This window comes from Lissotriton vulgaris, chromosome 11, assembly GCF_964263255.1.
Source record: "Lissotriton vulgaris chromosome 11, aLisVul1.2, whole genome shotgun sequence".
Classification (NCBI taxonomy): Eukaryota; Metazoa; Chordata; class Amphibia; order Caudata; family Salamandridae; genus Lissotriton; species Lissotriton vulgaris.
The window spans coordinates 65,784,725-65,800,178 of NC_141699.1; the positions used below are offsets into that span (position 1 = coordinate 65,784,725).

Sequence of the window (15,454 nt, forward strand, 5' to 3'; positions counted from 1 at the left end):
TATGGCATGGATAGAGTTCTGTTTTTTAAGGTTATGCACAATTTATTTTGTTTATTTCTACGTAACTTGACTGGCCTATGCTACCATAGGCCAGTCAAGTTACGTAGAAATAAACAAAACAAATTGTGCATAACCTTAAAAAACAGAACTCTATCCATGCCATAAAATCTATTGAAGCAGAGAGGCAACGAAAGACGTTTTCAGCCAACCCCTCATTTGTGCATTACACGGACTGCTACCAGTCCTTGTAATGCTCAAATGAGGGGTTGGCTGAAAACGTCTTCGTTATTTTCTTTTGCACTTCCCGTTTAGGGATAACTATAGAAAGACCTATCAAAAGTTAAAATGTTTACATGTCAGTACTCTGGGACGAAAGAGCCCTGTAATTTTTGCTCTCATAATTGTGTGCAGCACACATGGAGAAAAAAAGAGAGGGGGACCAGACCGCCACTACACTTACTGACCAAGACACTCAAACCCATACCCTCTAAACGACCTGTACTGGGGTGGGCTCAGGGAGCCAATAGCTGCACCGTTCCTGTCCACAGGATCTTCGCATGAACCTTCTCTCCAGACTTGGTCTGAAAACTTTCAAGCAATGAGAATCGATAACTCAACCTCTGGCACGGCTGGACCGTAATGGTGCAGCAGGTGCTTGTCATTAACTTTTTTCTGCGCTTCATTGATTCAAGATCAGGCGCTGCATTGGGGTTCTCTCTGTTCTCTTATCATGTTTTCCAAGTTATTTTAAATATTTTTTTCTGAAATAGCTACCTTCAAAGATGTTGGGATTTGAACCCTAACCTGGAATATTGGTTGACAAATGTCTGTCACAGACCTTCATGCAAAGGTTGTGATGCGTGTACCCTATGCATAATACAGTCATTCATAAAGTATACTCTTTTGTGATACATCACAGCCATCGGTGAATGTGAGGTACAAATCATCTGCCTCCCAGAGAGACTAAAGCACCTAATCTAAATCAAAGCTCTGTCACACTCTTGCCACTTTGGAGATATCCCCTTTTCATAAGAAGCTTAACACAAAACAAAAATAACTCCTCTTTACCTTTATATGCAATCTCGAGTTAACCTTCTTCCACCCTACAACTCTAGCTGCAGCTACTGACATGTCATAGTGTTTTTAAACTCCAAAGTTCTATCATGGCTACTTCAACCTCAGACCACCTGTTTCCTTACTATCTCTTCCTCCGGCACTAACCGCGACATTTGAAACGCAGACACCCTAGAAAGTCGAGAAGCTGGGCTTTTTGGGTTCTGCACTCGGTGGCATCAAATTCTACTCCAGCACTTGAGTAAACGGTGCCAGTGTTAGAATTACCACCTATACCCTGCAGGTATCTGAAGAAGGGAACTGCAGACTGTCTCCTCAAAAACGAACTGCCAGACATAAAAATGTATTTGCCTTTGAGCTGTTTTCCCGATTTCTGTGTCACTTATGGTCTTTGGTTTCCTGAATGCAGTCAATCCAGGGATGAAGATGACAGCAATGCTTTGTGGAATCTTTCTTTTTAGAGATTTGGATTCAGGATTGTCTATGTAATGGAAAATTACTGTGGGATCGATACCTCCAGTGAAGGGGTTTGTGCTTTGCAGAAGTGCACCCCACCTCCTTTGATAAGCAGAGTTACTTTGCGGCTGAGCTATAGAAAATAGCAGAAGTTCTAGAGTTTACTGTTGCACTTAAAATAAGTTAAAGCTTCACAGATATTGTAGCAGAGAAACAGTAGAGTTAGCCAATCCTACCTTTCGATGAGTCCGAATGTGACAGTAGAGATAACATGGACAAAAACAAATTTCATCCAGTGTGTTGCCAGATAATCAGAAAGGAGCATGTACAGAATGTTTTTTTTTTTTTTTAATTTTTAAAACCTTTATTTGAAAAGTGCACACAGCTATTCAGCCTGACATCCCGGAGGCAGGAGAGCAATAGTGCAAGAATCAATGTCACAGTACAATGAAGGTTGATTTTATTGTTTTTTTGTCGTAAAGGAACATAAAGAGAGAAAGAGAAAAAGGCGCCAGAAAGGCGCAGAAAGAGCGGCAATGGGTTGGAAAAAACCAGTGAAGCGTTGGCAGCGGGGTATGGGGGGAGCAGTGGGAACACAAGCACGGAAACAGGAGAATAGATCAGAACAAGGGGGGGGGGAAGAAAAGAGAACAGGATAAAAGTTTTTGCAACGTGTCACAGTTGGTGTCGCAGGTTATGGCGACAAATGTTCCTCTAATGAGACAATTTCCGGGGGTACACAAATGTCTCCCCTACAGGCATTCCAGGCCCCCCACAGCTTCAACCATTTTTTGGGCTTACCCCTGGCAACATAGACTGTCTTTTCCCTGAACATACACCAATCCATGTTGGCTTTCCATTGCACCACCATGGGAGCTACCGAAGCCCCCCACTTCTGAGCAATATCGCGCTTAGCCACCATGTTGCCAAGGGTCACCCACTGCGTCTGAGCCACATTATGGTCCGTCGGTCCCCAAATGTTAAGGAGGCATCTCCTAGCTTCCGCATTCGCTACTACCCCAGTCACTTCATCCATAATCCGATGCACTCGTCTCCAATAGGAGGCTATGGCGGGGCATTCCCAAAGAATGTGCATAAAGGTGGCAAGGGCACCACAGCCGCGGCGACAAAGCCCATCGACCGAGTAGCCCATATGCACAAGCCGGGGGCCAGTCACGTACACTCTATGCAGAATTTTGAGCTGCACCAGCCTGAGACGGGAGGAAATGGCAACCTCCTTAGGGGAAGAAACCGCACTCTGCCAATCCTCATCGTCTATTTCCAATCCGTCACGCACCCACTGATCCCGCACCCCCAGGAGGAGGTCAGTACGAACATTAATGAGTTTCTTATAAGACAGTGAGATGGCACTGTCAGGCATATGACCGTCCAGGACCCTGTCTTCCAACGGGGAGCTTTCTGGAATCGCCCCCTCATCAGGTTTAGCAGAAAGCAATGCGTGTCTCAACTGGGCATACCGGAAAGATTCTGTGGTACCCAGACGGTATTCAGCCTGCAGTTGGGAGAAGGTCTTGATCTCACCTTTCGATAACATATCATCCACCCTGGAGATCCCTATAAGGTCCCACTTATCAAACCCTTTGGTGTGCCATAACTTGCCCAAAATGTCTGAATCATACAATGGGGTGAATCTAGTCAGCCTGCCTTGCCAGCCCTGAGCCTTGGTGATTGCCCTCCAAATATGGACCGCCGTTCTCGTTGGGCCCGACATCCGCCTGTCCAGAGACCTCGAATAAAGCGCTCTGTAATAATTGCCGCCACTCAAGAGCCACTTATCCATTGCGTATCCAGGGTTATTTTCCGGACCATAGAAACCATGATTAAAGGCCGCCAATTGGGAGGCCCAGTAGTATCTACGCATGTCTGGTAGCGCTATACCCCCGTCGTACCACGGAAGCGTAAGCTTCGTGATAGCGATGCGAGGTCGGCCATCCCAGAGCAGGGCGCGTTGAAGGCCCTCGATCTCCCGGAAGTATCGGGCGGGAACCGGATCTTGGGTGTTCTGCAGGGCATACAAGAACCTGGGCAAAGACATCATCTTAAATAATGCCGCGCGCCCGAGTAAGGAAAGCGGAAGTTTGCGCCAACCCTCCACGTCTCGCCGGAGGCGGAGAAGAGGGGGAAGCAGATTGTGGTCATAGCGCGCCTTCGCATTACCAGAGATATAGATCCCTAAGTATTTAAAGCCCTGGCTGGCCACCTGGATGCCGCAGCCTCTAGGGAGGCGCGGTGTGTCCCCTTTCAGTACATAGAGGGAAGACTTGGCCCAGTTAGTAACAAGGCCAGAATACTGGCCAAAAAGTCTAAGTACATCACACGCCACAATAAGCGACTTGCAGGGGGAAGTGAGGTAAAGCAGAATATCATCCGCATAAAATGGGAGACTCTGTCCTCGAAGACTGGGGCCCAGCTGATACCATGTAGATCCGGGTGTGTCCGTAACAATGCCGCGAGCGGCTCAAGGGCGAGCGCAAACAAAAGAGGCGACAAGGGGCAACCCTGCCTGGTGCCCCTGTGAAGGGCAAAAGTCGCCGAGATACGGCCATTGACTGTAACGTTAGCCAGTGGGTCAGCGTACAAAAGTTTCACCCAGCCCACAAACACCGGGCCAAAACCGAGCTTCGCCAACACCGCCCAAAGGTAACTCCATTTGAGAGAGTCGAAAGCCATCGTGGCGTCCAAAGACGCAAGGACTGCCGGCTCCTTAAGAGTGTGGGCCCTGGCCAGGGCGCCGTAGAGTCTACGCAAGTTAAGGGCAGTGTTGCGGTGTGGAATAAAGCCCGACTGGTCCGGATGCACTAAGTCGCCGATAACACCAACCAGGCGATTAGCGAGTATCTTGGCGAGAATCTTAGGCTCAGCATTCAGGAGAGAAATGGGGCGGTACGACCGACACAAATCCCTCGGCTTCCCTTCCTTGTGGATGACCACAATAGTGGCCAACCTCTGGTCAAGGGGAAGTAGGCCATTTTCACGCGCTTCCAGAAACATGTTACGCAGGTGTGGAGAGACCACATCCGGCCTGATCTTATATAACTCAACTGGGATACCATTGGGACCAGGTGCCTTGCCCGATCGCAGTGAGCGGATCGCAAGGGCGACCTCATCCACAGAGACATCTCTGTCCAGGTCGCCGCGCTCCTCGTCCGACAGGCACGGAAGATCGACAGCCGAAAGAAACACTGTCGAATCGGTCTCAGAACGGTCCGAGACAGAGGTGTAGACGCATCGAAAGTGGTCAGCGAAGGATTCGGCAATGGCACTCGGATCAGTGACGACAAATCCGTCCTCCCCCAATATCTCGGGTACAACACGGCTAGCCATCTCCCTCCTGTCCAGCCAGGCCAGCAATTTCCCGGCCTTGTCGCCAACGTCGTATACCCGACCCTGCTGTTCTTTAGCTAAGGCGAGGGCAGCGTTTGTAGCAAGGTCACGGTACTCCGACTGTTTGAGGGAGAGGTCATGTAGGCGAGCGGGATCGGGCTCAGCCTCCAATTGGGAGTCAAGCTCCATGATCTCCTCCTCAATGCGTAGTAAATCAGCATCCCTAACTCTACGAGCTTCCGCTATAAGAGCAAAGGCCTCACCCCTCAAAACTGTCTTAAACGCCTCCCATAAAGTCGCGGCCGACGCAACCGATCCCTCGTTTTCAGTAAAAAAGAGATCGATGGCCTTGGCTAGGAGACTACGAGTCTTGGGATTACGGAAATACCACGGGTTAACAACCGCCGGTCGCTCCGACATGACGATATCAAAGTCAAAAGAGACCCACAGCGGGGAATGATCAGAGACACCTCGTGCCAGAAAACGAGCCTCAGAAACAGCAGGCGCGTGAGCAGCCAATGTAAGAACGTAGTCAATCCTAGAAAGACTACCATGGGCGCCAGAGTGGAAGGAGTAATGACATTGCGTGGGATGCAAAAGCCGCCAACTATCCACCAGCCCCAACGTCTCGAGGAAAGACGGCAACCACAATTGGGAGCCACGGAGGCCTCTAGGCGGATGGTGGTTTAAGGAGCCGGAGCAAACCGAGTTGAAATCACCCCCCACTATCAGCAATCCCGCAGGCAAATTCAAAATGGCGCCACCAAGGTCCTGGAAAGTACTAGACTGTAGGCCCGGGGGAACGTAAACTGAAAGTAATGTCAGGGCACGCCCTTCCCATCGACCCGTCTCATCGATCACAGTGGTGTCGACCTCAAGCGGAAGGGACGCTCGGACAAGAACACCCGCCCCCCGAGATCCCGAGGAGAACCCCGAATCAGCCACCATTTTGTATCCTTTACGATTAAGCGCCTTACACGTATTTCCAACCAGATGTGTCTCCTGCAGGAGAACGACATCTGGCATATGACGTTTAATCAGTTGAATCACAACTCCTCTCTTAATACGGTCACCCAACCCGTTAACATTCCAACTGAGAACTCGTAGTTTCCTACCCCCCATCATCGTGACCCTGGCCCCACCCAACCCCAGCAAGCCTCAACAACAAGTGAAACAGATCAATATACACAAACCATTGCCTAAGAGATAGAGAGAGAAAAGAAAGAATAAACAAACAAACTTCCCCACCACCACCCCCCACCCTGCACCCCTGCAGCAGACTAAAAAGCCCCCCCAACCAGCAGTGTGCCTGTCGCCCCATAAACTAATCTACAAAAAGACCCTAGAGGAGTAAGGAGTCTCTGCAATCCCCTCCCGCCACCCTCCATGGAAAAACAGAAGAAATATCAAATCGGAAAAGCATTGGTAACATCAGTCACAGACATCAGGGACACCAACCGCCATAATCGGCACAGCAGAACCAAGTCCTAGAGATCAGAGCCACCAGTTGCGCCACCGGAGTGTTCGTCGTGTTCCTTTAGGCGTTGTGGCAAAGTGTCCAGCCAGTCGCTCGCATTCTCTGGCACATCGAAGAACAGAGCTCGGCCCTCGTACTCAATCGGTAGTTTAGCAGGGAAGAGCATAGAGTACTTAAAACCCATGTCTCTTAGGCGCCGTTTCACCCCTGCAAAGCTCTGACGTTGTCTCTGAACGGCCCTGGTGAAGTCCGGGTAAAAGTGCACCTCAGAGTTCTGAAATTTGAGCGGGCCATGTCTCCTGGAGGCTTGAAGGATCACATCCCGGTCCCTAAAGTTGAAGAGCCGGGCGATGATGGGTCTAGGTGCAACACCCGACTTCGGAGGGCCGCCAGGTATCCGATGGGCCCGTTCCACAGAAAAGAAGTTACTCAGGCCAGATGGTGCGAGATGAGTCTGTATTAAATCTTCCACAAAAAGGTCCACTGCCGCCTCCTCCGCTCCCTCCGGAATACCAATAATGCGGACATTCTGCCGCCTTGCACGCCCTTCAAAGTCCTCCAGCCTTCTGGAGAATTGGTCGTTGACCGATCTCAGGGTCCGGACCTCTGCTTGCAGGTCCGAAACATCGGTAGTCAAACTGGAGGTCTTGATATCAAGGGATTTCACCCGATCGTTGGTCTTTCCCAAGTCGGCTCTGATCAGGTTGAGATCCACGGCCAGAGTGTCCACCTTATGAGTCAGGACCTCGTGTTGCTTCTGCATTTCAGTCCGAATGCCCGCGATGGCCCCCATTATATCACTCAAAGTAGGCTCAGCACCCTCAGGCGAGCCCGCACATTGCGAGTCCTTAGAGGAGGCCACCACAGTGGGCGAGGTCCGCTGCTGGGCATACCGGTCAATTTTATTCAACTGCGTTTGAGTCGTCCTTTGAACGCCTCTGTTCGACGTCCTGTCGAGGTCCCCTCTGCCGGCCATGATGGACCCAAGGAGAACAAAGGGCTACGCCGCCCGGACAAGGAAGCAGATGTGCAGAACAGAGGCGAAGCCAGCAAATAAACCAGGCCGCTAACATGCGACTTCGCAGCTACATGCAATTCGCCAACAGGGACCGAAGGCGTCCACTTCGCATTTCAATCATGCGGAGTGTCGGTACGATCAGCTGCCATCCATGAGACAATGGCGCATGCCTGGCACAAAGTTCAGCTCGACGTAGCTTCGCCTAGGAGCGACGAATTTGAAAGCGGAAAGCAGTTCCTGCGTCCGCGACCTCTCACCAGTCGGAATCCACTAACGTGGAACAGGATTCTCAGCAGGATATTTGCGGAGGGTCGGAGGGTCCGCGGAGCTCCGAGCTTACGCGGCCATCTTGGTCGCCCGCGAAGCTCCTCCCCCATGTGCAGAATGTTAATTAACAAGAGAAGACATTGCAAACTGATAGCTACAAATCAGCAACATTTCCAAAGATGCACATCTGTTCTAGAATGGGGTTCTCACCTATCTGTTGATGAGTCAATGGCCTCCACTAGATTAAAAAAAACTCGTTATAAAAAAACCTAGAACTTGCAGCGGCATTCTTGCCCTTAACAGCCTTACCCTTCATGCTCATGAATAGTTTTGTGCTGCAGAAGAATTATGTTACTTACCTGTAGTAATAGAGTTGCTTCTTGAGCCTATTCTAGATTCACTCCCATGCCTCCCACATTCTCTAAAAAGTGCATCAGGAAAAAATTAAATCACCCTCATAATCTTTGAAGAAAACAGATTTGTAAATGGTTGAGTATTGTGTGATGATGTTTGACGTTACCATGAGCACATAGACACAAAAATGTATTTCGCCAGGCACTTTTTTGTGGATCCAAGCAGTGCATTGCATGTGGATCTGTAAAAGTCTCAGGCTCAGAACTATTGTTACTGGCAAGTAGCTTGTTTCTTTTCTCTCTGGTGTAGATTTTGTTGAGTGGCTGATGGAGCTCATCGTCTTCTCGTTGAGGCCGGCTTCGAACTTCCAGCGGCGGAAGACTGCTCTGCTTCTCATGTCTGCTGTGTTGGAGACCTGCACGGATAGCTGGTGTCCTGAAAGGAAGAAGGGACAGCCTCCACGTGAGTGACTGGCCAACCTAACCTCTCTCTCTCTGTATCTTTAACACCAGCCAGTGAAGGGGCAGCCTCACAGTGACGATTGGACCTAACTAATGTGCAGTGGTAACTGATTGACACTCATACAACACCTCTAGTGATACCTGGTACACCGTGACCAGTGAAAACGAGGCTAGCCCACCATACGAGTGAAGGACAAATACATTGTAAAACAAAAAGAGAAATGTATAGATGACCGTCTCTTAGAGCACCCTCAAGAAAGGGGAACAGGACAGTCAGATACTTCAGCATAATGGCAGGCACTGATATGTCTGATAGAAGGGTTGTTTTGTTCAGCTGTCTTTGGAAAACATTATCCTTTCCCCTGCAATCATAACCTGTTCTCCAGCAGCTCAGAAAGCAAATAATCTCATTTTTTCTATTTACAGCTCATCCAGTTCTCATCCAAGTTTAGTTTGTTTATTACACTGAAATATATAAGCAGACGATATAGATCTGTATATTAATGATGAACATGAAATATTTCCAGTGTTTTTAGATTAGATGACCATGAATTAATATGTTTCACCAATCACGTTTGATTTGAAATTCTATATTTGGTAATGTTCATACTAGTGCCCATGTGTGTTTAGTGGGATTAGTAGTGCCAGGTGTGTTATCGCGATCAGCACCGACACCAGGCACGAGGCCTTAAAGGAAAGGTAAATGTACAGGAATTTATATAGCGCAAATCACCAAGCGGTTTCTAAGCGCTTGCTTAGGGAACCCGTCCTGGTATTCCCCTGTGAGATAACCCCGGCAGGGTATCCGCAAGGTGAAAGCCAGGCATCCCGCCGCGAGGGGCCGTTGTGGAGATTAAGCAAGCTATTGCCCAGAGTCGCAGAGTGTGAACCCGTGAATCAAGTAGGCACCGGAGCGAGAATTGTCGAGTCCATGGACATTTTAGGACTCAAGACCCCGCCGAGCCAGGAATTGAACCCTGGTCCCGGGCTGACCTCTGCTTCCAGGTCTGCCTCCTCTAACCAGTGAGCCACACTTCTCCACACACATACACATCACCAAAAAAGGAATCGAAGCCCGAAAACACAATGACAAATGTCGCCATTGAGATATGTGTTCTATCACGGATAAAACAAAGAACACATGTCCTTTAAGCACCGAGAGCGGATCCATGTCCATCTGTCATCTATGGTGTTTGTGAATTCGGTTTTAAGCTCAGACAGGTTGTTTGTTACTCTAGTGCAAAAAGACTCTGTTTTACCCCCAGCTGGCTCCTTTTAAGGTCGAAGCCTACCAGACCGTGCAGCTGTCTGTGTTGCTAACGACTTCTTGTGGGTATTCTGAAAAGTTCCCTTGGAATGCAATCCCCCTTTGCTAACCAATCGCTTTGTGGTTTCTAACTCACAGCTGCTTTCTTTATCTTTGCTGGCTTTATTTGTTTTAGGCTGTCCAGCTTGAGTTCCTCCATCTGGTGGAGCATTGCTTGTTTACTGTATCCTTTGAGCGCTCTTTTTCAGTAAACAGGCATTTAAATCTTGTTTTTATCTTGTCACCTTTTCTGTGCAGTCAAAGACAGAGATCTAATGTCCGGCTCTGTCTTTCGAGGGAGCTTGGTGTTTTACTTTTCTTTCTCGGACTTCAAAGTGAGACGATTTATATGACAATCTTGCTGTGAAACGACCAGCTATTTCTCTCGAATGCAACATAAATAAACTGTGCCAATATTTCAGCATATATCTGATTTCTGAAAGTGCATATTAAGTTTATTTCTTTGTAACTCTGAAGAGGGGGAAACAAATATTTGAATTCAATCAAAAATACATTAATGCACTAGGTGATGACACATTGTTTCTGTACAGTAAAACTGTATGGCTGTTCAAATGTAATGGTCATTTCAGTTGAAAATGTGTTGTCTGTAATGGCAGCCCACTACCACACCATTCACACTCCACTCTATGCCACTCCACCTCTCCACTCTATGCCATTCCACTCCAGTCTACGTTCATCCACTCCTCCCCAATCCAGCCAACTACACTCTACTCCACCCCAATCTATCCCACTCCAATTCCGTTTACCCCACTCTACCCCAAACTAGCCTTCTCCACTCTACCGCAGTCTAGCTTCTCCACTCTACCCCAATCTACGCCACTCTACTCTAACCCACTCCACCCTAACCCACTCCACCCCAATCTAGCCCACTGCAATGTACAACACGCAAATCTACCCCACTCCAGCCCAATCTACTCCAATCCACCCAACTCTAGCCCACTCCAACCCTTTCTACCACATCCTTCTTTACCCCTTCCCACTCCCATTTACCCTGCTCCAAGCTATCTCACTCCGATCTACCCCACCCCACCAAACTCTACCTCACTCCACTCTGCCCCACTAAATTCCAATCTACCACACTCCAATCTACCCAATCCATCCCAATCTGCCCTACCCCCCTCTACTTCACCCCAATCTATAGACTCCAATCTACCCCACTCCTCAAACTACCCCACCCCGATCTATCCCACTCCTCTCCAATCTACCCCACTCTACTTCGATCTACCCCTAATGCACCCTACTGTACCCCGATCTAGCCATTTCCACTCTACCCCAATTTACTCCCACTCCACTCCAATTTACCCACTCAAATCTACCCCACTCCAGCCCAATCTACTCCAATCCACCCAACTAAAGCCCACTCCACCTCTCTACCCCAACCTCCTTACCCCTTTCCACTCCAATTTAACCTGCTCCAAGCTATCCCACTCTGATCTACCCCACCCCACTCTGATCTACCTCACCCCACTCAACTCTACCTCACTCCACTCAACTCTATCTCACTTCAATCTGCCCCACTAAATTCCAATTTACCACACTCCAATCTACCCAATCCACAGTACATCCAATCTGCTCCACTCCACTTCACCCCAGTCTAACGACTCCAATCTACCCCAATTCTCCTCAGACTTCCCCACTGCACTCCAACTCCACCTCTCCACTCTATGCCATTCCACTCTACTCTACGTTCATCCACTCCTCCCCAATCCAGCCAATCTACCACACTCCACTCTACTCCAATCCACCCCTCTCCACTACACTCTACCCCAGTCCACTCACATCTACTGCACTCTACTTCAATCTACCCTAATATACCACACTCCACTCTACCCCACCACACTCCAGACCACCCACCCCACCTTCCCTCAGTGCAGGGGGAAATCAGTCAAAGGGCAATAACAAGAAGACATCTGATCTCCTAGCCTTGGCAAGTAGGCACGGTTGGGTGCAAAGTTTCCAGGATTACTGAATGATCTGGCCAATGCCCTCATCCACAATGCCATGGGCCACCATGCGTAAAAGCTGCATCTCCTTCAGTTTTGCAGTCTTTAGTCTTTGACCAGGTTGGGTTTCGATAAAGCGCACTCAAAAGGCTATTACCTTTCCTCAAGGATTTACATGAACAGAATTTGCAAACAATTTTTTCAGTTCCCTAGTGCAAAAAGATATTGCTACTGTTCCTTTGATGGAGTGAGTACATGGATTCCTCAAGCAGGTTCACTTTAGAATCATTATTTTTGCCCCATGTGGGCCAGACCTGTCTGGTATACAGACTTAAAGTCAATGCTCATTGGCCATTCGTTTGTCTATCTGTGCATCCTAGTCTTCTCCAAACAATAAGGGGATCTATAACCATGCATGGCCGAAGCGTTCTTGGCATGCCGCCAAAGGTGATTTCATGATTTGTATGTTAAGTGAGCATTAATAAAAGGTAGATACGGAGGGGTGGGGGTTTGGTGCGCATGAGGTGGAGCAGAGATAGTAAAAATGTTTCCCTGTTTTTCAGTAAGTAGAATAAAAAGATGTTTGAGGGTGTATGTGCTAATAAGAGGTACTGGTGGGCGCAGGGGATTCCACCCTTCTCATACAGAATGTATTTTCAAGCCTTTTTAATGGAGGAGCATGAACAGACTTGTAGGTCAGGTTTGACCACTTTTAGAGGCAAGGAGCTTTGGGATTTTTAATATAATGGTAAAATGATGTTAGCTGTTGTTGCATTCATAATTAAAAAAGATTGTGTAATAGATGGCTAGATTAATTATAATTTTCGAATTGTGAGCATCTCAGAGTTGTTTTCAAATTTTCAGTTCCCAATGCACAACATATGTTTTAATTGTATTCATTCAAATGTTGCCTCCCTCACTTTTGCATGGAATCCTTTTACGGATTTCCCTGTTCATTATCCCACCATGATGGAATTGGTAAGTGGGTTGATCAGTCTGTTCTCTCAAGTATGCAGTCTAGCTCACATATGGGAAATGTACACAGTTCTTCCTAGATTGTTGTTTGCTTTTTTGAGCGGCGACTCTTGCTTGTGACATTAAGGGTATTTGTTGGAAGCTGGTATTGAGCTAGCCCTGACTTTAACTTGATGGAGCTTTAAGCTTTTCCAAAGTCAACATGCCATTGACTGACACCCCTCCCCCTTCCCACATCAACGCTGCCTTCTGCTTTCTTCAAAGATGTAAGCTGTGACTGGTCCAGGGCTCTGAAAGGAAGAGCTACTTAATTTTACCTGCAGTTCACCAGTATTGTCTTTTATAGATTTAAATGTGATATGTCTTTCACCCCAGGGAGACAGGTAGCTGGCCACTGCTGCACTATGTGGTATGAGATTCAAAAAAGGCCAGCAGGAGAGGGCGCTGGATTCCTCTTTGCTCATCGACCGAGAGTGTTAGAACCATAATGTTCTTTGTGGGTGACCTCATAATCAATTCTTTATATGCTCTGTGAATTTGTTAATGATGTCGCCATCCTGATCAGTGGAAATGTTTGAAAACATATGAAGCTCTTTAAGATGTCAATGCTTGAGAACTATGATACAACCTCATCCAGGCAAATGTGCCCTTGCAGAGAAAACAAGGATGTATTTTCGAGCTGTGTGAAGAGCAGGCATTCCATTAGTGCAATTTTCACATCATAAAATAAAAATCTCTAAAGAACGCATACATCCCTGCGCTTAACTTAAAAACATAGGGGCCATGTGTACACGCATGTACACAGATGCATGAATTTGAGTAAACTTGAATACTTGGCCTTCGATGTCCCCCTTTGGTTCGCTTGGAGATTTACAGAATATCACACAAGATATATTTACAGGCAGTGAATCTGTATGAGATCATTTAAATAGCCTATGGACATATTACACAAGTCGCGCTGCAGCTTCTGAAATAAAAAAGCAGCACAGGATGCAGATTATTTAAAATACAATCCATCGTTAATATTTTCATTTATCCTAAAAGCATGGAAGAGCATAAGCCGTCTCTGTAAGTTGAGAAATCCTACTGTTGTTCCAGCAGCCCACCCAGCCAATGTGTTTCACGCACTCTTCATCTGGAGTGCATTGGCGCCTGCCTGGGTGGCCTGAAAAGCTGGCCTGGTGCTCGAATCTGGGACCTTTTCTGGAGACCTCTAATGTACACAGATGTGAAGTCAGCATGTGTTACATGGGATGGAAGAACACTTTGTCCAACTTCACTGACTCCAGAAAGTTTCACTGCATAAAAAGCCAGATATTAGGGTAGTTCAGAAGTTTTAGAAAATGTCTGGTATTTCTACATTTAACAGGCATCTTTCTAGGGTATGTAGCTAATAGTTTATTCAGTGACTTTCATGAGAGTGACTGAGCATGGGCACAGAAACTAATTGTAGCTTCCTTATGGGTAGGATTCCTGTCATTCATGGATAAAGCCATTAGTTTATTATTTTCCCTCTCAGGAGCCAATGATAGGTTTGTACATTTGTTCATGAAAGCAGCGCCCAGGAGAACATGAGCAGACTCCATGGCCTGGTCCTTTGATGAAACAAAGCTGGAAGCTACTCAGTTCACAAACATTCAAACCTTGGTGGCTTCCCACAGTTTTTTTGTGTTTTAAAAAGTATGTGCATGTTCCGTTGGAGCTCCTCAGTGAACTGAGAAATTAATATTAGGTCTGCAGGTATTGTTCCGTAACTTGAAGGCACAATGTGTCTAAGTACGGTTGTCACACTGGGTTAAGCTTACCCAGCTTTAATTGGATTGTATATACAGTGTTTCGCTTATCTTCCTCTTCTAGCAGAGCTGCAGAATGATCCTTCTCTTTGTCTCTACACAGAAAACATGGCTGACCTGCTGAGCTTTGCTAGACAGAGAGGATGCTGGGACTTCTTCTGCCGAACCAACTTACTGGCCTTGATGAGCTGCCTCCCTGACAGCACTAACGAGGTAAACTACTTGTCATCTGCCAACAAAAAGTTCACTGCACAACTCTTGGCCCAATGCACAAGATAATATCTTGATTGCAAAACATTCGATTTGCACATCACAATTTACAAAACGCCATTTTGCGCATTGCAAAGGTCTCTCCAAATTGCAAAATGGCTTTTGCAAACCATTCCAATTTGAAAATAGGAGGGGGCATTAATGGGGCATTCTCTTCGTGAATTGCAATTGCTTTGAATCAGTGGTTTTCAACCCCAGTCGAGTGGCAAACCACTAAAGGGTGTGTAACCAGTTTACATACTGGAAGTTTTGTGAACGCAGTCTGCCAGCCTCAGGAGGGAGGGAGGGAGGGAGTAGTTTTAGCACCCAGGAAGCCCTCTCCTGATCATGGTAAGCCAATGAGTTAACAGCTTTTACATTTTTTTCGTCACTATTCTAGATTCGAGATTTGGCAGCTGAGCTGCTCCTCAGGTATTTCTCGCTGAGCTTCCCTGAGTCACTGACGATGGCCATGTTTGAGCATGCCCAGGAGGCGATGTGCAACCCACGGGTGCAGGAGGCGGAGGCTGGGGCCGGGATGATGAAAACGGCAATGCAGTGGTACGTAGCAACTGTAGCGATCATCAGAGCTGTGCGAATGTGGAAACCTAAAAAACACAGTACTGCTGTCACCTTCCCACCAAAAAATAAAGGACCGCTCTTCACCTCCCACCAGAAAACAAAGGGCCTCTCTCACCTTCCCTCCAGAAAACAA

The 15,454-nt window shown here is 47.4% G+C and overlaps 1 protein-coding gene across 1 annotated transcript in view; it reads left to right on the plus strand.

Annotated features, from left to right (window-relative positions):
- The window catches only part of LOC147678984 (tRNA (32-2'-O)-methyltransferase regulator THADA-like), a 291,162-nt gene that overhangs the window by 94,335 nt on the left and 181,373 nt on the right, over window positions 1–15,454 (plus strand). The window contains exons 13-15 of the mRNA XM_086942707.1: window positions 8,301–8,453; window positions 14,594–14,703; window positions 15,140–15,300. Of these exons, the coding sequence (XP_086798833.1) occupies window positions 8,301–8,453; window positions 14,594–14,703; window positions 15,140–15,300 (424 nt within the window). The remainder of the gene's footprint in view (window positions 1–8,300; window positions 8,454–14,593; window positions 14,704–15,139; window positions 15,301–15,454) is intronic.